This window comes from Leptopilina boulardi, unplaced genomic scaffold, assembly GCF_019393585.1.
Source record: "Leptopilina boulardi isolate dan_hultmark-lab unplaced genomic scaffold, ZJU_Lbou_2.1 LbouV2_112, whole genome shotgun sequence".
In the NCBI taxonomy this organism is placed as follows: Eukaryota; Metazoa; Arthropoda; class Insecta; order Hymenoptera; family Figitidae; genus Leptopilina; species Leptopilina boulardi.
In genome coordinates this window covers 4,104,580-4,125,561 of record NW_026137655.1, presented here as the reverse complement: position 1 = coordinate 4,125,561, position 20,982 = coordinate 4,104,580, and the positions used below count along the sequence as shown (strand labels likewise).

Genomic DNA, 20,982 nt, shown 5'->3' with positions numbered 1-20,982 from the left:
TTTTGAGTTTTCAAGAGTAATAGAATTTTTTTTAAACTAGTTGACTGGAAAATACGAATTTATGAAAAATCATTTAAATCAATTACCAGTAATAATTATTATAATTATTTCTGTTTTTAAAATATTAAAAATTTTACCATGACAAAATTTGTGGGGGAGTCAATGAAAAACATTTTCTACATTTAAACTCAATGGGAGATACACGACGCAGATCCAATCAAATATCATAATCATTTGAATTACGTTCATTCAATATGCTAGGGGAGTCTTGTAAGTGACCTAGATAAAATGGCATCATTCTTGATAAGAATGTCCAGCTTATTTCAGTTCATTTAAAAACTCATAAATATAAAAAATTTCAAATAATGAATTTATTTTAAAAAATAATCCAGAAACATAAAAATTTTATTAATTGCACATTACGTAAAATTGAAATTAGTTTCAATAAAACTATGCTCATGGAGAATCTGTTTAATAGAAATTTTGTAAAATGAAAATGTTGATAAATGAAAAATGTCGTTAAATAAAAATTCTATTATATAAATAATGTAAATTATGTAAATTTGAACTATTTAGTTTTAGGGAATCTGAAGCGAAAGAGATTTTCAAGATCACATAAAGCGCAGTTAGAGGATTTTATCCATTAATCATAGATATTTACGTCTGAAATAGATCCGGAATGGTATTTACTAAAAGGGGTTGATGGATTAAATCGGTGCCGTGCGACCCGTAGTGATGAGTGCCCTCTTCCTGTGTCCCCCTTTTCCCTCTCGTGAGCTAATCAGCTTCCTGGATGGGGCTATACATTATCTGTCTGATTCTAGAACGCAACGAGGCGATACCAACACGAGCCTCAAAAGATTAGAACGCACGACAGTTACTTTCAGTTCTAGGTGTCTTATCAAACGTGAATTATTTTGACACCTGATTTTTTAATTATTAAAATAATTGTTTTCACCCTTAACGCCAATTTTATGGTGTGAAGTGATTTTTTTTTTTTTTTTTTATAAATTTCACAATTCTTGAAAATATTTAACAAAGTGGATTCCAAATTTGGAAATTGTGATCCCAGTTTGGACATGAAACACAGGACAATACTTCCGGGGGATTCCCTGTTCCAGTTCCTTCAAGAACGACTCTCTAAATATTCATGAAAGTCTTGCTACAAAAGAAACCCACAAAATCAAAATGTCACTGGGTCAACGAATTTCCGGAGCTGTCGCTGTCCTTAGAGGTGTCCCTTTGGAGACAAAGGAAAGCCACACGTAAATTTTATCGAAATTAAATTAAAATGTTTGGATTTGTAATTTCGTAATTTTTGCATTTATAAAATTTAATTTCAATTTTTTCCCTGTCCCAGATCAAAGGATTTGGAAAAAATGACTTCCGAAAATGAAGAGGAAAAAAAACCTATTCCGTCTGACTCTCTGCGTAGACTTCAAGTGGTTTGTCAAAAATAACAAATTTTTATATGACTCCGCTATTATTTTTCTCCAAATTATTTATAATTATTTGTCAACTATGTATTTTCGAGAAATTTCAAATAATTAAAAATGAAATTTAAAAAACAAAATAGGTAATAAATTTCAAAACTTTTAAATTGAAAATTAGTAAGTATATGTGTAAAATAAAAAATTTCTCCATAAATAATTTTCTATTTTGATAAAATTCAGATGATAAAATGGATGGGTGAGAATTTGGTATTGGTGCTAACAATTGCTGCAGTTTTATTGGGCTTGATTCTCGGATTCCTAGGTCGATTAGTAAATTTCTCCTCACATTCAATAATGCTCATCAGCTTTCCGGGAGAAGTTCTTATGCGTGTCTTAAAAATGTTTATTCTACCCTTGATAATATCATCGCTCATTACAGGTATCCACATTAAATTTAATTCTTTTTTTCAAAATTTGAAAAAAAGTTCTGATTATATAAAAGTTTATAAATAAAACGATCAATTGCCCGTAGGAATGGCTCAACTTGATGCACGAAGTTCCGGAAGAATAGGGTTTCGTGCCTTATCCTATTACATGGTCACAACAATTCTAGCCGCGATAGTGGGGATTGCAATGGTATTGATAATTCATCCCGGAAATCCAGAAATCAAACCTAAAGTGATTGACACTCTCGGTGAGGAGTCCAAGATATCAACGATTGATGCCATTCTGGATATAATAAGGTAAAAATTTCTCAATCAACTTGAAAAAATCGCGCTTTGTGCGAAGAACAAGTTCATTTCCACAGAAACATGGTACCGGAGAACCTCGTCCAAGCATGCTTCCAACAGGTGCAGACATCATACGTGAAGAAGAAAATAATCATCCTCGAGGGTAAAAATCGAACGGACTACATTTTGGAGCCAACATTAGTCTACAAGGACGGGACCAACGTCATGGGCATGATTGTTTTCTGCATTGTTTTTGGACTTCTCGCCGGTCAAATTGGACCCAAGGGCAAAATTATGATCGACTTCTTTGCAGTGTTAAACGATCTTGTTATGAAACTGGTTGGCATCATTATCTTGTGGTCAGTTTTTCCAACAATTTCTCAACAAACAAAAACAATCATTTTCTATATAGATTATTATCATTGGAAACCCATAGAATTTTTGTTGTTGTTGACATAATCAAATAATTCATCAATTAAATATCCACTGTTTCTTTTTTTTGAAAAACCAAAGAAAGTAAGTGTCATCGATTAATAGTTTCTGCTTTTCGTTTACTAGCCTCAATTGACGAAATCTCGCAGGTACTCGCCGTTTGGAATAATGTGCCTGATAGCGGGAAAAATCATGTCCATTCAAAATCTAGCAATGATGGCACAAATGCTTGGATTATACATGATCACTGTCATCATGGGTCTTTTAATTCACGCCATCATCACACTTCCACTGATTTTTTGGCTATTGACGAAAAAAAATCCCGCTGTATTCTTTCGGGGTATGATGCAAGCCTGGATCACAGCCATGGGAACAGCTTCCAGGTATAATTATTATAGGTTTATCCCATTTTTTCATGGACGCATAGATATTCTATTAAATTGATTATAATTTAAATTATTATTATTATATTATAAATTAGATATTTGGACTAATATATATTTAAGAGAATATTCATGCGTCCTCTCCCAAAAAAGACAATCTTTTTTGGAAAAATTCTCAAAACTAAGGAAAAAACAGAAAGAGAGAGAAACGCTTGGCCCTCATTAAAATGAATTCCACAGCGCAGCAACATTGCCAATTACCTTTCAGTGTTTGGAAGAAAATAATAAGCTTGATCCGAGAGTTAGTCGTTTTGTTGTTTCGGTCGGTGCCACAGTAAACATGGATGGAACTGCACTTTACGAGGCTGTAGCAGCAATTTTCATTGCTCAAATGAATGGAATTTCATTGGGAATCGGCGATGTCATCACAGTCAGGTTGGTTTGCGTATAAAATCCAATTTTCTCATCCAGATCTGCAAAGTAAAGAATATAATTTTAAAAATTTTAATTTCATCGACGTTTCTCTTTTTAGTTTCACTGCTACATTAGCAAGTATAGGAGCTGCCAGTATTCCAAGCGCTGCGCTAATCACTATGCTTCTGGTATTGACTGCTCTTGGACTACCAACGAGCGATGTTTCTTTACTTTTCGCTGTTGACTGGTTATTGTAAGTTCATTTAAAAAAAAAGATTCCAAAAAAATTCAAAAATTCTCTCTAAAATAAAAAAGCTCAAATCATCTAAAAATGGAATGTTCAACGAAAAATAATGTTCTCATTAGTGAATAATATAATAATAAACCAAAAGAAGAAAGAAAAGAATTGTTTTTAAAAAAATATTATACTTGTTTTTAGGGATCGACTGAGAACATCAATTAACGTTCTGGGAGATGGTTTTGGAGCAGGAATAGTTTATCATCTAAGTAAAGACGAATTAGAAGAAATGGACGCGGAGAAAAAATTTGAGGGTATGGAATCAGGAATGTCTCCTATTGAACTTGATGAATGTCAAGAATCTGCTACGAGTCCTATCTCTACATCTGAAACAAAAATTTAAATGAAACCAACCATATTATTAAAGAAACAAAAAAAATCCAATTTTTCACTTCAGCAATACTAACAATAAAAAAACGAGACTACCAAAATATCAAGAGCATGATAAGTACAAAAAAGTAGAGAAAACGAGTGATTTAAAAAAATCTAATACATAGATTGATTAAATTCTCGAATAATTGTAAGAAATATATGTAAAACGATCTAATATTCTAAGACTAATTGTGTGCAAGTCCCCCTCCTAGACAATGCACCTATTATTGTATGAAAATTTAATTAAAAAACAATAAAAAAAAATGATGACCATTTTTTCAATATAAACAAATTCTAAAATGTGTTCTATCAACAATTTTACGAATAGATTCTTTACGTCAATTTTTTTAGGATAATCAATTTTTACAAAACAATTTTGTTAATAACATCATTCAAGTATTTATCAATGACGTTTATGAAATTGTACATTATGAAATAAATAAATGTAAAAATTCCACATTAACGGAATAATTTATTTGTACTTTATCACTTATGAATTGCGCAGTGAAATACATATTTACATCCATTCTTATTGCCTAGATATTATTTTTGAGACACACGTACATTATGACTTGTTTTTAGAACGAAGATCCTTAATAAAATTATTCCTGCGTCTTAAATACGACGAACTTTAGAATAAAGAAAAAAAATTTAATGAATTACTTGCAATCTCAGTACACGTGTACCATACCGTAGAGGAATGTCCAGAATAGTACATATGTCTATTTAAAATGTTAAGGAAATTTTCGATGAAAATTTAGCTATAATCAATAAATAATATAAATTAAAAATTTAAAAATAGGTATTTAATAACGTTTTAAAGATATTTAAAAAAGGATTATGATTAAACTATGAAAAGAAAATTGACTATACCGACTTTAATCAACTACTGAAATAAATAAAAAAGAAAACTGTCAGAAAGGATACAAATAATCCACCGAAAAATCCATTTGTCAACAAAGCTCGTCTGCTAATAAAATACTTTTTCCACTGCCCACCTGCCTTCATTAGAAGCATTGCCTAAAATATATAACGTATATTAAATATTTCTCCTTTTAATTAACTATTCAATATTGCAGAGACGGAAATTTTAACTCACCCATAATCCAATTACTGCAAAAATGTAAAATCCAAACCCATATAAACTGGTTAAACCTAAAAGACCTGCGATACCACCAGACAATGCAGCCATTGATATTCTACAGTATTCTACAACTGCAGCATTATTTCTGACCGCCATTTCGCTGTAAGCGATAACATCTAATAAACAATATCACAATTTTTATTATAATACTAGAAAATTAAGATTCAATTAAAAATTGTATAATTCAACATTAAAACACAATGACTATGTGAAATTCGACATTGACTACATCAAATTAATAACAACTCATTTTATATTCGATCAAGGTTAGAAATTGCAACGGAAAAAAGTAAATTACTAAAATATTAACAATAAAAATAAATAATTTTTATATAGCTCTTTATTAGAACAAAGAATTTTTTTGTAATAGAAAGAAGAATTTTCAAAGTACAAAACTAACATAACCTTAAAATGAGAAAAGCAATTGAGATAAAGATAGTAAATTAGTATGTGATTTTTACTAACCACCAGCTTTTTCCTGTTTTGTTTTTACCTTCCCAGACATTTTTGTCAGATATTTGATTTGATATATTGAAAAATGAGTAAATTAAGTTGACAACAAACCACGTATGATTTCGTCTGCTTTACATGCCTGTCAAAAATCACAGCTGATTAAATTGTTGGTAAAGCAGAGACTCAATGCCTTTTTCAGATGGCACTAGTGACTAGCGACTCGCCTTTGCAATTAATAGCGCGCTAATTATAATAGTGATTTGAATTTATTCAAAAACAAATGTTCCGAAGGATGATTTCTTAAATAAAAATATACTTCTTTTTAATTGATCCTAAAAAACATAGGGTCAGTTGGGGTAAATGGGGACAAAATCGCTATTTTTCACAAATTACGTAAGTTTCTTCCTTTAAAAGGTAATATTTGCGGGTTTATATTTTTTTAAGTTGTTATTTACGTTCCCAGGATTAATTTTATGCAGCAGAAAAAAATTTAGATAAGCTTTAAACGCATGAAACTGACTATCCCCATTTACCCCAAAATTTAGAAAATTTCATAAAATTCGGGATAAATGGGGACAGCATAGTTTCTAAGAAAGTTTTAAGAAAAAAGTTTCCTTAAGTATATTACTGTATTAAGGGATGAAAAAACTTGAAAAAAATTTGTAGTACAAAACCAATTAAAATTTTTTTATTTTTTTTTATTTCAGTATTTTGTCTCGCATTTGAAAAAAAACAGACTTAAAAATCATACCAAATTTTTTTCTTATTCCTTATGACTCCCATAACATAAATTCACTTGAATTTTTGATTTTTGTTAATTTGGTTAATAATAACAAGCTGTCTCCATTTACCCCAAAAATTTGAAAACTCAGGGTAAATTGGGACAGCTTGTCATTATTAACCAAATTGACAAAAATCAAAAATTCAAGTGAATTTCTGTTATAGGAGTTATAAGGAATAAGAAAAAAATTTGGTATGATTTTTAAGTCTGTTTTCTTTGAAATGCTCGACAAAATACTGAAACAGTTTGACTTTGATTTTCAAGTTTTTCTGCATTGAGCGATAACTTTTTTTATCTTGCTGCCAATTGTCAAGATAAAAGCTTGGCAATACTCAAAACCTCTTTCAGGTGATCTGAGGTTAAAATATTAACGTTGAACTTAATTTTAAAACTGTAAATTAAGCTCCAAAACCTCTTGTCCCCATTTACCCCAACTGACCCTAGGTACTTTTTAAAATATCTTTACTAAATCTATTTTTTAAATATAATTGTAATTGTTTGACATTAAAAATATTAATTAAAGATAATTATTGAGTATGTAATTTAAAATAATTATTAGAGGAAATTTCTTTCAAAGAGATAAAAATATTTTATGAATATACGTAAAAATTTCAGAACAAAAAAATGAAATGAGAGCAGGCAAACCCCCTCGAGGGCAAATAATTTTAAAATTAATTTGGCTCTTGTCCATGAGTTTTTTTTAAAAAGACTCAATCTTTTGTAATATACTATAAATAACGATTTATATTATTTATTTACTTAATTATTTAATCTTTTCTCACAGTCAAATATTCATAAATTATCTAAACAAAATTTATCAATTATAATATTAATAAGCTCAGCAAATTAGTTTAACTTTTTTAATCATATGCATAAATTAATTAATTTAATTATTCAAAACTTTCCTAATTTTCTATCTCTTTATTTTACATTTAAATCTAAAGATTTCTACCAAGTTTGATTTTTTTCTAAAACGTTCAGTGAATGAGTCACTTAGTCTCAATATCATCAACGAGTGCACTTGCACTGAGTCCGATTCTCTTAGTTGCAAAACATATTGGGTGTGGCAAATACCTTTCAGATTTATATATCGTCAATAATAATTTGTATATACTAATAATATAAGCGTGAGCCAAATTATAAAAATAAAAATACAAAGTGTAATAATAGTTAACAAACAAAATAATAATTTCTTGTTTTTTTCAATAAACAAATGGATACGATAAATTACAATGTAATTTACATATATTGAAGCCTTATGTGATACTCTATTTAGAATAATATTCCTAATCAAATTCAATCATTAGTTTATAATCATTCGTATCTATACTCAAATATATGAATATTCAAAACTCATGTCTATATTTAAAAAAATAAAATACAAGTATTATAAATAAATATTTTCAGTTATGAAAACTTCTAAAAACCACTGATTAAAGATTGTTTTGATAAAAAAAAAATTTTTTCTAATAGTCTTGAAAATAATATTAAAAAAAAAAAATAGAAAACTTTAAGGAAAATGTATATATAACAATTTTTCATTAAAATAATGTTCAAGGTAAGTATATCAATCAATATAATAATTTCTAATGTAGGATATATACTTATATACAATAATCATTAAATAAATTATAAATAAATAAATTATTATTTATAAAAATATCCTAAGATAGTATTTTTTCTTATGATATACTTAGTTTTACATATATATGTAGATATATAATTAAAAATGTCGGAGTAATAATGAAAAATTAAAGCGCTGATTCATGTGCTGACTTCGATAATATTTTACCACTCAGGCATATCATGAATATGACATATACTATAGATATATGTAGAATACCGTGTGGACACTACAATATAATAAATATCCTAAGTATAAAAATAAAAAAGATAATTATGTATAAAAAATAAATCTAATACATAATTAGATAATAGTAATTATTATTATAAAAATAAATTTTCCTATTCTTTATTAAATTATTTAATAAATTTTTTTCTTTATAATAGAGCATCAATGGAATATTTTCGAGCACATGTGCTAAATGTAGAATTTAATTATAATCATGTTTTAGTTGCGTATTAATTAATTAAATGAGCACTAATTGACGTACGTCTCAGTATTAAATTAATAAGCATAAATATTCTTATCAGTGAGTTTAATTGTTCTACGACTTTCTATTAATTATTTTCATTGACAGTAGTAGGATGAATTATTTTATCCAAAAGAAATTTGAGTGCTAACTGATTTCGACACATTTTATCATTTAAAAAAAAAATTAGCAAACTACTTTTCCTACTAAAAAGAAAATGATGTCTTTGATTTACTTAAATTAGTGGAGTGCCGCCTTGTCAAAACGACTTTACCTACTGAATAATAAATTTCTCCTGAAAAGAATACTTTTTCTACTTAAAAAGTGAGTGTTGCCTAAAGCAAACAACTTTATCTACCTATACTTAAAAATTAATTTTGCCTGAGAGAATTGCTTCTTCTACTTTAGAGAACAAATCACTATATATAGTCTTTAAAATGTTGAAATAAACGAATGGCATAAAAAATGTTTTTGTTAATAAAATAAATTACCATTCTTTTGGTATAAGTAAAGAACTATGTATATTTCAAATATAAATTCCTATAACAATTGAGCACTATACATTAATACGTGAATCATCTCCTATTGTTAATTGTATGCCGCAAGGTCACGGTTACAAGCGCATGAGTGCATTTGTACCAGAATAAGATTTTTTCTAGCCTATTTCGGAAGGTCAAATTTCCTGGACCAATATCAAAGGAAACTCTTCAAGGACATAATTTTTTTAATCGATTTTTTATCTTTTATATATAAATCTACGAGAAATATAATGAACCAAGTGTTAACACAAAAATAAAGTATACTTATGAAACAAATTGTAAAAACTCGTCATGCAAAAGAAGCGGATGAATAAGGAATAATTTTTTTTATTCCAAGCACAATACAATGAAACAGATTTCGATAAAAACACACTATAATTTTACACGTAATTAATACATACGTTTCTAAGGGAAATGTTAGATTGTAATAATTATAAATAAACCCTTTTAAAAACTTGTTAGCAAGTGGAATTTTTTTTGTAAAAAGTTTGAGAAATGAAAAATTAAAGAAATGTTAATGTGATATGATACATTCTATATTTTATCCTATTATCTGATGCTATTTGTTTAATAATGGGTCAAAAATATAATATTTTTTAAAATAAATAACATTTAAAAAAAAAGGTTTTAAAGGATATCGAAAACATGAGCTTAATTAGCAAAATTATGCTATAGAAAAGAAAAAGAAAAATTGAAACACCATATAAAACTGAGTGCACGTGCACTCATGAAAATCCTATATAATCCACATAAGTTCATCGTCCACGTGTTGTTGTACGTTGTGTATATATTAGTGGCGGTAGGGGTAGTACAGATAGTAGTAGTGATATAAACTGGTAAGACCAAGAACATTCAGTGCCGTGAGGTTAGGTGCGGGTGTCATTCAGTGCGCTTGTACTCAGCAACGTAGAAACCGACTGGCTATAATGAAAACGACAAACTATTCTCAATATTCAAGCTTCTCTAGTGAATATAATTTCTATAATAAACAAGTAAAATACATTCTGGAAAAAGTGGAATTTTATTGTTGTGTGCAGGTGAAAACGTGGTGAAAACGGCTAATATAATATACTTCAAAAGCGAAATTAAGTGAAAGGGAATTATTTCATTACAGAGAAACTGAATTTATTGCAAATAAACGTTTTGTTTCCGAAAAATTATCATCGAATTAAATATCGCAAATGTGTGTTAATTTAAAGTTGTTAATTTATTCATATTCCACCTGGAAATCTAAACAATTGATTGCAAACAAAATAACAAGGAGAAACTAACCTTACTTAATTTTTAACTTGTAAAAGCTTAATGTTGAAATTGACCTCAAAGCAGATACGAATTTACAACTATGGGAATAATTTCGTCAACATTTACCTCTTTGGCACTTCAGTTTGCTTGGAATTATCAGAGACTTCTGGATCCGAGATATAGGTTAGTTTCCTGCGATATACACAAAATCAATCTTCATTCTTGTAACAGTTTGTGTGTTAGTTTTTTAAAAAAATGTGTCATTGAATCCCGCGAATTATCGATATAGATTATTTTTGATTTAGTGTTGACAATAATTGGATTTGATCATTTTGAAAAATACTCCTCTTTTTATAGAAGAATCAAACAAGTTATAGTGTATAAAACAACCTTGTAAACAAAATGTGTTTTTGTCATAAAATGCAATAAGGAAAAATTGCATTTGTGTGTTTATTTTTGCTGTTTTAAACAAGTTACGAATTACGCAAACAATATCGAGAATGTACACAATAACGTTGATATTACCTTTCATTTTTAATTATCACTACATAGTGATAGAGCGATACCTGAATTTGTCACTATAGTCGACAATATAATATCAATCATGAAAAAAATCAAGAAAATTTCAACATTTTCTTAGCTAAAAAAATTATTTAAGTCCCTTAAAACATTTTCGCACAACATATTCATCTAAATGACATCCTAAAATTTTTCTATATGTTCTAAAACTTATATATACCACATAATTTATACTTTTTTGCTATTAGCCCATTTTTGCTGATAAGGGCAAGTATTTTTCCCAGTTAAATTAGTTACTGGAAAAATGCGCATGAATATAACCATCGAGAAACAAGAAGCATTGTACTAAACTAATTTTTAAAGGTCACGTCCATAAAGGTTTTTAGACCAAGATATGATGGCTTTTCAAGAGTTCTTTATAGGACACGCGAATGATTGTCGAACACGCAATAATAATTATTCGATAAATTTATATTGGATATTAGCGAATTTTTTTCTAATTTCAAAAATAAAAATGTTATTAATGAATTTTACAACTTATTCATTTGTCAATGACGTTTTCCAAGTGGCAAAATATTGAGGAAGGAAGTGTGTCGAGACTATTTTTCAATATATTGAATTCATACAAGTGCAACATTTTACACAGTAATCACGCAACTGAACTCATTATAGAGAATTAAGGTTTTAGAAGAAGAAAAAAACAAAAAGATTTAGGAATTCGAAGCTTTAAATGCGAGAGTTTAGAATCCAAATAACTGCAAGATAATAGTTTCCGGGGTGGAAAAATATTTGGCGACAATGAGAAGTTAATTAACAATAATTGCCATTGTGCACACGAAATCACATACATATTTTCGAGGTCATGTCTCGGGTCAACGACGACACTTTCGTTCATATATTATATTTGACGTGGGAGTGAATGCCAAGTGCCTTTAGCCAACCCTTTTTTTGCCAGGGGTCTCCTCTTGCATATTGTGTAACGGACCACGTTATTTTTAGCATATTTTCGATCCGACTCCCCAAAGGCTTCCAGCCAAGTTCATAAAGCTCAACATATTCCCTTTCTTTTTTTCTAACTTTCTATTGTTCATCAAAAAACACACATCAAACAAAAAATACATATTTTCAATGGCAGAGAATTCGATCCTCTTATTTTTATGCAATTTTCCCTACTAATTATTATCATGCGTATTTTCCAGTAATTTATTTAACTGGAAAAATATATGCCATTATCTGAAAAAATGAAGGCACTTATTTATTTTTCTGAAGAAGCTAAACAAAACCATAATCTGCAATAATGGCTTCTTTAATATTAATAAAAACTTAAACATTTGTTGGACTTTTTTTTGGAAAAAGTTTGTTTCGTTTCAAATAAAATTGAGAAAATATTGTATGACGATGCATTAAAAGGTGGACCGGAACAAGAGTCTTTATTATTTTCCTACGCTACTTAATCACGATTGGTGTAACTTCCGCATTTTAAGAGTGAACTTATGTTAGCTTTTCAAGTGCACGTGAACTCAAATTTATTCTCTCTTCATCTCGAAACTCACTATACACCTGGTATAGTAAGTCACAAACTCGTTTGTATCTATAATATATATTCTCGACTAGAACTCACATTAATGCACATTCTGAAATTAAAATAAAGTTGTATATCTTGATTTTCATTTGAAAATGTACATTTTTAATTTCCGATTTAATTAAACTTCAAATTAATTAGAAAAATTCATTAGAATTAATTTAGAAGAATTTTTAAAAACCTTTTAAGTCCGGTTATGATTTTTAAGATATTTGTATCAATATCCTATTATAGTTTTCATATCATGACTAATACTTTAATTATCAGCATTTACCCTGACCGTAATCGTCATAAATGGAAATAATTATTAATCTCTATCTTAGACTTTTTAACATAATTTTACTATGCAAAAAGAAATGCAGTTATATATTTCCAGGTATATGTCTATTTAGAAAATAATTTCTTTGGTAACTGACATAGAAATTTTAGTAGAATAATATAATTATAAACGTTCATTTAAATGTTCTTTAGAAGAAAAACGTTTTAAAAAGTTATAATGGAAATAATAACAAATGTTCTATAACACAAAGAGTTGTTTGATTTATAAATCATTTTACTAATATTTATATAATGTTATCTCAAATTCTGAAGTTTCTTTAAAGTATAATGACGGTATATAAAGAAATTTAAACGTATCCGAAAAGACTCTATTTCGAAAATCTAAAACTAAAATATCTCGAGTCAAATCGCAATACCCAAGTAGTAGTACCTATCTTGATTCTAGACAGGCGTCAGATTATGTAGCCTTCAATTTGAAACTTTCACTCTTCGCGAATCTGGAATGTTTGTCATATTTGTATGTAGTTGGAAAAACCTTGGATATATGCAAGCCCTTTATAAGCACATCACGCATTTAATTTTGCAAGATTGGATAACCATCGTACCAGTCACAGTCAACAATTGTACAACTTTTATTTATTTTTTTTTGTCACACAAGAAATAAACATTTTATTAAAAGAAGTAGAAACAAAGTGGATCGATTTCTCAGCATTACTTTTCGATGTTCCTTTATTATTTCTTGTGAAATAACAAATGACGCATCACTTTGACGCATCTTTTTATATCTAAACGCTAAATTTTATATATTCTCTCAAAATTGTTTGCTAACAATAAACAAGAATCATTGCACGATCACGCAGTAAAAAACATGCAAATTACACAGTGTATTCTTTAATAATATCAATGTTTCATCGTCCCTCTATATATACGTAAATAAAAATTGCAATACATAGCTATATGTAGTATTTTCAATCAAAATATACGTTAGGAAAGTTCAAATAAATCTATAATAATCGATTGCTGCGTTAAATATAGTTTTAAAAGTCGATTAAGAAAATATTAACCTTTGCAATTGAAAATAAGTTGAGTTAAACGTTACTTCAGAATAGATTTAAAAAAAAAATAAATTTTAGAACCATCATTTACTGAAAATGACATTTATAAGAATATTAAATATTTTTCCAAATGACACATCACGAAAAGCAAATTTTCTTTACAATAAAAATGAAAAATATATTTCTTATCTTCATATAAAAGTAAAATTTTTAACTGTAAACAATAAAATTATTATAGGTATATTAGGCATAAGTATCTTGTCAATAAAAATTTAAATGAATAAACCAATAATGTTAACAACATTTAAATAGACATATCGTCTTTTAAGCATGTATTTTAATAAATGATCCGATGAAAATTTAAATTATTCAATGTCGTTTAGCGCTAGTTATTTTGATTGAAGATATTCTACCGTTTTATACTGTTTACACTTGTTGCGAACCTTGCAAAAATTTTAACCACATGAGTTTGTAACATTAATCTTAAATGACGCATTTCTAATTTGGAAATTCGAGCTTGTCTCATTTACACACGCCAGACTCATTAAATGTCATTGACTTTTAATGTTAGCATTGCATGACATATATACAGGTGTAATATCTTACGAATTTACTCTCTTAATCAATCTTCTAATTTATTATCAATCACGCTTCGCAGCACAACAATCAATATAACTCAAGTTGGTAAAATAATTTGCAATATATTAAAAGAAGAAGTAAAGAAAATTAGGGTTAATAATTTACACAATTTTTAATTAACTGAATTTCTATTTGGAAATTATTTCTATTAAACTGAATTTTATAGAATTTTACAGGTAGCGAATTTATCATTTGAGTTTCTCAGTGGATAATAATATTGGACGCGAAATTTAAATCCTTATAAAAAATTTAATGTAGTGTGCAAAATACTGCCAAATGGAATTTTCCCTAAATAAAAGTTCAAATTCTACTTTATAAAAGTTCGAGTGATTTACAAACAAAACTCTTACGATTAGAAATAATATACTTCCGACAATCGTGAAAATAAAACAATGAATATTATTCCCTACAAAGTATATCGGTCAATAAAAAACAACGGAATTTATTACGCAACAGAATTTTGCGTAATTTATTGTCATCGATGCAATATATAGCACACCTCAAGGCGGAAGATACACATATAGAATTGCGATTAAGTTTCGAATCATTCTAATGAGATTAAAATGAATAAATAACTTTAATGATACGCATAATATTTTAATTAATTTCAATCGTGATTAGATTTTCTAATAAAGAATTTTCCATTTTTCCATTCATTTTCAGATGCGCTGAAGTTAAAAAAGCTGTTGAATATTCACCACCTCTTAACAATGAAGTACCTAAAGTGAATGAAGTCACGCAAACAAATTCATTGACCAACAAGTAAGTAAATAATTTTAAAATTATTAATTAAATTAAAAAATTGGGTGTTTTTAAGATAAAAGGTTATATTGTAATTATTTTATTTAACAGGTCATCAGATGGAAAGTTATCTCTTCACCAGGAGAAACGAAGAAAAAGAGCAGCTCAACTTCGGTACAGAGGAAGACCTTCAAGCTTTGATGCTTCTTTTATTGTGAGATGTCCAAATAGAAAATGTGTTAGAAGTGTGGCACAAGTTGTCACGTCAAAACCAAATTTTCTTCGAAGACAAAGAACTCTACAATGGGAAATGACATCCTCATCTGGATGTTCATCTGACTCTGGTTCAGATTTTGGTTAGTATATCATAATTTGTCCATTAAGAATTTAAAATATATCATTTGTCCAATTTTCGATCTTTATTTTAGAATCGGATTCAGATTCTGACAGTGTGTTGAGAATAAATCTTGGTGAGAATTCAACTCTCTCAGAAGGAGTGGTACCCAAGGATGCAGAAGAAAATGGGCAACCAGTTGCAATGACTGCCGCTGAAGAAGCAGCTTTTCGAATAACAGTTGGTAGAGGCCATTTTAGTCAGTCAAAAAAAGACCGATTTTTAAATAATCTCAGACTTGAAAAAAGATTGAACGATTTAAACAACGATTTTTTTGGAGCAGTTTGTCGTGCCCACTGTCATACACTACCGAGATGACTCTGACCAGATATTTACACAATAATTTAACAGTAAGGATTTTTAAGACTAAAAACAAAAAAATAAATTTTAGAAAATCTCAGGTGATTATCAAGTGTATTGAGATTTTTCACATTGGGTAACGAAAAAAAAAATGTTGAAAGATTCTAGCTTGCAATCTAGTTTTCTTCAATATTAGTTAAAACGAGACCAATATTCAGTTTTTTTGAATTATTACATATTTTATCGATATACATAATAACGTGAATTACGTAAGGTTTTAAGAAATTTCACCTTTAATTGTACCTAAAATTTTATATTTTTTAATTAAGAAAAGACTGACAATTTAAATTTTTATGTTTTTTAATCGTAAATAATCATTCTCAAATCAATAGAATATAAACTTTATAATTATAGGCACTTTTATGGAATATTAAATATAAAAATTTGATTTGAGAGACGATTGTTTATGTATTTTAGTTTCTCTCAAACTTATGATTGAGAATGGAAAAAATCGAGGTTGCAACGGTTATAAAAGATGTATAATTGCTAAATATAACATTTTTCTAAAATATTGGTTTCTAATCATAAATTATTAAAGTTTTTAATTTTAACTTTCTCATATCTAGATTCGTAAAGAATATTTTCAAGTTATTTACGAAACAACTTTTTGAAAATATCAATCTCTAGGGGAAAAATTATGAGCTTTCTTTTATTTAATTACAATTTTTTTTTATTTTAATTTTTTATCAAATTTATAATTTTACTATCTCATGAAATTATAAAATCTTGAAACCGTAGCAACACAAACAGGCCTTATAACTTATGCTTCTAGTCTTGTATATTTGCGAATGCGAAAAGTTTCTTTGTCAGTAAAACGATAATCACAAAAAGAAACTAAAGATGATTGGTAATTTTTAATTTATAACAAGTATAGAATTTAATATGTTTTTGTATAGAACTAGGGTGCAAGAAAAATTCAAATGCCTCGAAATTGATTTCTATTTTGGAAATTCACAAAAATACGACATTTATATTTCAAAGATTTGTAGATTTAATTTATTTCGAAATTAAAACTGTGATGTAAAGTATTTAAAGTATATTCAAATTTTGTGAATTTTCCAAAATATTATATATGTATATAAAAAGTATGTAAACGAATTTCTACTTTTGTGAATTAGCAAAATTCTTATTTTTTTTTTAGATAAAGAAAAGTTTTGTTAATATTCTGCAACTATTCACGATTAACCATGATTCGTTTCACATTAGAAAAAGTTAAACTTTTACTTCCAATTAGTTGTAAAAAGTTAATTTTGAATCTCTTGTTATCATTATTAATTGATAGTTTATAAATCGAATATTTTTAATTAAACGTATGTATAATGTAAGTTTCATAATCTTGTATATAAAGATGTACAAATTAAGAAGAATGTAACAAAGTCAATGGAAGTAATTTTTTTTTCAAAAAACTTGAAAATACTCTAATTTTACTCCCAATGACTTATGAAAAAAAAGCTGAAATATTTATAAAACATTTAAACTTTGACTTGTCAATTAAACTGCTAATTCAATGTCTTCACAGCTGACCTTGGACATTTTTATTCAAAAGGAAAAAAAAATGTTGATTCGAGTTTCAATTCAAATGGAAATTTGTAAATAAATATAATTAAACATCAAGGTCTGTTTTAAATAAGCTTACAGGAAAATCCGTCCGTGGCGCAATTGCGTCAGTAACATTTGGGCATATGGCGCGGCTTCTCTAACTAAATATATACTTTTACTCTATACAAAGGAAAAAGTATCACTTATTTATAAACAACAATTTCAATGAGTACTACACAGTTACCATTTTGTCACGACTTGAATGAAACCGCGAGTACCTTACTGTAAAAATTACTATCATGTATTTTGTGAAAAGAACTATTGTATTTATATTTTTGTTAATAAATGCTAGTCAAAATTTAAGTTTTGCTGCTGATTCACCGCCGTTACCTGTTGTTCTTTGGCATGGAATGGGTAAATTTATTATCATTTATTTTAATATTTCATATTATCTCAATTTTAATTGTTTTCAAATTTATACTAAAACAAATTTCATTTATTCTAGTCAATTGAATTTAAATGTTAATTTGTCTGTATCAATTTCAGTTTAAATATACATAGATATAAAATTATCAAGTTTTAATAAACGAATAATTCAGAATTATAAATTTTTCAATTGAAATACCTGCGCGAACAAGATGCGCACATATGTTAATCAGAAAATTATCCCTGAATATGAATTTTTAAATTAATTTAATTTTATTTACATAGGATTACGAAAATATAAAAAACCATGAGAAGTTTGCAAATAAAGAAAAAAAAATTCCATTTTATGCTTAAGAAGCGCATAAGTATAATAGAATTTCTTATAACTAATTTAAAAAGCACAGAAGGAAAAACATATACTTATTCAGAGACACTATCAAACAAGAGAAGAAAATTTTCAAGTCATGACCTTTCAATCTCACATATAAAGCATTCAGATTTATTATTGAATTATCAATATATAATTCATCAACTAAATTGAATGTCATTATTCAAAATAAATAATGGCGGGAGATTCAAAACTACTTTTCTTTCAGGTGACAGTTGCTGTTTTTCTTTCAGCTTGGGGGCGATCAAAAAAATCTTAGAAAACGAAATACCAGGAGTTGAAGTAATTTCAATTCGAATTGGAAGAGATACAGCAGAGGTTCGGACTTTCACGTCAAGAGCTATATATACAAATATAAATTAAACAAACAGAAAGTTGTACACGTTTATTATAGAGGAAATAGGAGAAATCACGCATGTTTCTATAAGATATTAACAGAATGTGCTAAACCCATATGTATATGTAATTATTGCATTTTTTTAGGATGTGATGAACGGTTTTTTTAAAAACGCCAATCATCAAATTGAAGAGGTTTGCAATTTATTCTCAAACGAAGAATCTTTGAAAAATGGATATAATGCCATTGGATTTTCTCAAGGATCACAATTTCTGTGAGATTTTAAAATTCCATAAAAAATTAATTACTAAACATTAATTCATTTAGTTTTTAATTAACGAATTAACTTTTGAAAATATTTTCAATTTTTTAGGAGAGCTGTAGCCCAAAGATGTCCTTATCCTCAAATGAAAAATTTAATTTCAATTGGTGGTCAACATCAGGGTGTTTATGGTCTACCCCGATGCCCTTCCCTTGATCATGGACTTTGTAATCGTCTCAGAAAGATTTTAAACCATGCAGCCTATTATAAGTAAATGTATAATGATTAAAACAAATTTTTCAAAAATTTTACAACATTATGTAATTTACAATTTTTTTTTCAGATTTGTTCAAAACAATTTTGTTCAAGCCGAATATTGGCATGATCCTCTTCAGGAAGATGATTACAAAAAATATAGCATTTTCTTAGCTGACATTAATAATGAACGAACATTAAATCAGGTTGGTAGATTTTCGAAACAAAGAAAAATTATTATTCATTTAAAATGAAGGTGGAAGAAAAAATAATTTTCATTCATTTTTTTAGACCTACAAGGATAATTTACAAAAATTGAAAAAATTTGTTTTAATCAAATTTACTGAAGACTCAATGGTTCAACCACATGAAACAGAATGGTTTGGATTTTACAAACCTGGTCAATCTGAAAAGACACAAAGTCTCCAAGAAAGTGATCTGTACAAAGAGGTAATGAAGAATCAAGTTTATGTATTTTGAATTTCTAATTCATTAAAAATATTTAACTTCTTTAGGATCGTCTTGGATTAAAAAAGATGGATGAAGATGGGAAAATAGATTTTCTTCAAGTACATGGCGATCATTTGCAATTTACCGCTGATTGGTTTATAGAAAACATTATTCGAAAATATCTTAATTAAATCCAATTATATATTTAAAAACAAAAATATGTTAGTACTCAAAGTCAACTGTTTGAAATTAGAATAAATACTTTTTTTAATATTAACTTGTAGTTTTCTACCAATGTAGTTATTTTTTGTCGTGAATAAAACACATTTAGATATTTTGTAAATTGACTTCCATAATTAATCCTCTCTATTTCATTTATATTATATATAAAAATGTTTAAAAAACGGATTATAAAATACGTCTTTTGTATCTTACATTTAATCGTCATCCTATAGTCATGACTGTCATCATCGCATAACAGAGCTTTTGAAATTGTAAACGGAAGAGAAATGAAAAAGGGGTCGAGATGTTGCTGCATAAGAGCTGGACTATATATGATGAGTGCGATATATCTGCGCTTGGTGCCCCCATTAAGAGATTGCATTACGTTCACTTTGTATAGTTGGCGTTTATATATATTTCTCTCTCACTCTGGCGCGCGCGATACATCTTCTATTTTTTCTCTGTTTCTCGCGCGCAGATAGAGGTACCCGAGAGTTAACAGTATGTATGCGAAACCCGCGAGAGAGGGCTTCATACACGCGGATAAATATGTTTTTATACAAAAAAGTTACCCTTACCCCCTACTACCGCCCAGTGTGCGCCCCATACAAACACGGTCATCATATGATTACACCACCCAGCCCTACTCTCTCTTTTTCTCCGTTGAGAGACGAAACGCACTACACATTACGAGATGAAATATCTTCTCATGAAAATTGCATGAAAACCTTTAAGAATATCGCGCGCCGACGTCCGCTTTTCTTTTGCAGCAGAGCGATGCTCTTTACATATTTACAAATTGTATATATACTTTTCAGTTTAAAAAGCGGGCTTTATGAAAATTCCCTAAATGATATTTAACAGAATCACTGACATTTAGAGAACTTTAATTAGAATGATTCAATGTGTCAACAAAAATTTAATATCTAAAAAAATATTTTTTTTATACCAAAAGCATAAAAATTATTGTCCCACGTTCGCAAGTACGATTAGCTTATTATTCTTTTCGTTTCTTTGTCGGCGGTTCGTCAAGTACTTCAAAGCTTGCGCTTTCTCGCACAAAGACATTTTTAGCTTTTACACACATTCCAGTAAACTAAACTTCAACAAAAGTACACCAAAATACACATATAGGAGGCATGGAAAAAAATTCATCTCCATATATTATATAGTCAAATCTTATATTTATATATAGAATTTCTGTTTTTTCGATTTGATG

The 20,982-nt window shown here is 28.2% G+C and overlaps 4 protein-coding genes across 5 annotated transcripts in view; 3 read left to right on the top strand and 1 right to left on the bottom strand.

Annotated features, from left to right (window-relative positions):
* Positions 1-804: 804 nt before the first annotated feature.
* On the top strand, positions 805-4,785 carry LOC127279023 (excitatory amino acid transporter-like). The gene is made up of 9 exons (XM_051301100.1): positions 805-1,265; positions 1,361-1,445; positions 1,674-1,872; positions 1,966-2,176; positions 2,242-2,523; positions 2,746-2,979; positions 3,220-3,414; positions 3,512-3,646; positions 3,833-4,785. The coding sequence occupies exons 1-9, from the start codon at positions 1,189-1,191 to the stop codon at positions 4,032-4,034; spliced, it is 1,620 nt and encodes a 539-aa protein (XP_051157057.1). The 5' UTR covers positions 805-1,188; the 3' UTR covers positions 4,035-4,785.
* The window catches only part of LOC127279027 (ER membrane protein complex subunit 6-like), a 32,437-nt gene continuing 15,970 nt past the window's right edge, over positions 4,516-20,982 (bottom strand). The window contains exons 2-5 of one of the 2 annotated variants that reach the window (XM_051301122.1): positions 5,673-5,799; positions 5,163-5,323; positions 4,991-5,083; positions 4,516-4,785 (exon numbers count right to left, since the gene is read on the bottom strand). In XM_051301122.1, coding sequence (XP_051157079.1) covers positions 4,735-4,785; positions 4,991-5,083; positions 5,163-5,323; positions 5,673-5,712 — 345 coding nt within the window. In that variant the 5' untranslated portion in view covers positions 5,713-5,799 and the 3' untranslated portion in view covers positions 4,516-4,734. The remainder of the gene's footprint in view (positions 4,786-4,990; positions 5,084-5,162; positions 5,324-5,672; positions 5,800-20,982) is intronic. The other variant, XM_051301132.1, reaches the window with a different exon arrangement.
* On the top strand, positions 9,852-17,786 carry LOC127279082 (uncharacterized). The gene is made up of 4 exons (XM_051301216.1): positions 9,852-10,498; positions 15,053-15,151; positions 15,242-15,486; positions 15,559-17,786. The coding sequence occupies exons 1-4, from the start codon at positions 10,416-10,418 to the stop codon at positions 15,840-15,842; spliced, it is 711 nt and encodes a 236-aa protein (XP_051157173.1). The 5' UTR covers positions 9,852-10,415; the 3' UTR covers positions 15,843-17,786.
* Positions 17,696-19,884, top strand: LOC127279055 (palmitoyl-protein thioesterase 1). The gene is made up of 7 exons (XM_051301171.1): positions 17,696-17,837; positions 18,446-18,555; positions 18,721-18,848; positions 18,948-19,106; positions 19,180-19,297; positions 19,383-19,541; positions 19,607-19,884. The coding sequence occupies exons 1-7, from the start codon at positions 17,723-17,725 to the stop codon at positions 19,730-19,732; spliced, it is 915 nt and encodes a 304-aa protein (XP_051157128.1). The 5' UTR covers positions 17,696-17,722; the 3' UTR covers positions 19,733-19,884.

Excerpts from the sequence above, each read along its gene's own strand:
- LOC127279023 (XM_051301100.1), top strand. The coding sequence starts at position 1,189 with ATGTCACTGGGTCAACGAATTTCCGGAGCTGTCGCTGTCCTTAGAGGT. Across the intron at positions 1,266-1,360 it reads GAGACAAAGGAAAGCCACAC|ATCAAAGGATTTGGAAAAAA; the intron begins GTAAATTTTATC and ends TCCCTGTCCCAG. Across the intron at positions 2,177-2,241 it reads GCCATTCTGGATATAATAAG|AAACATGGTACCGGAGAACC; the intron begins GTAAAAATTTCT and ends TCATTTCCACAG.
- LOC127279082 (XM_051301216.1), top strand. The coding sequence starts at position 10,416 with ATGGGAATAATTTCGTCAACATTTACCTCTTTGGCACTTCAGTTTGCT. Across the intron at positions 10,499-15,052 it reads CTTCTGGATCCGAGATATAG|ATGCGCTGAAGTTAAAAAAG; the intron begins GTTAGTTTCCTG and ends ATTCATTTTCAG. Across the intron at positions 15,487-15,558 it reads TGACTCTGGTTCAGATTTTG|AATCGGATTCAGATTCTGAC; the intron begins GTTAGTATATCA and ends TCTTTATTTTAG.
- LOC127279055 (XM_051301171.1), top strand. The coding sequence starts at position 17,723 with ATGTATTTTGTGAAAAGAACTATTGTATTTATATTTTTGTTAATAAAT. Across the intron at positions 18,849-18,947 it reads TCTCAAGGATCACAATTTCT|GAGAGCTGTAGCCCAAAGAT; the intron begins GTGAGATTTTAA and ends TCAATTTTTTAG. Across the intron at positions 19,298-19,382 it reads ATGAACGAACATTAAATCAG|ACCTACAAGGATAATTTACA; the intron begins GTTGGTAGATTT and ends TCATTTTTTTAG.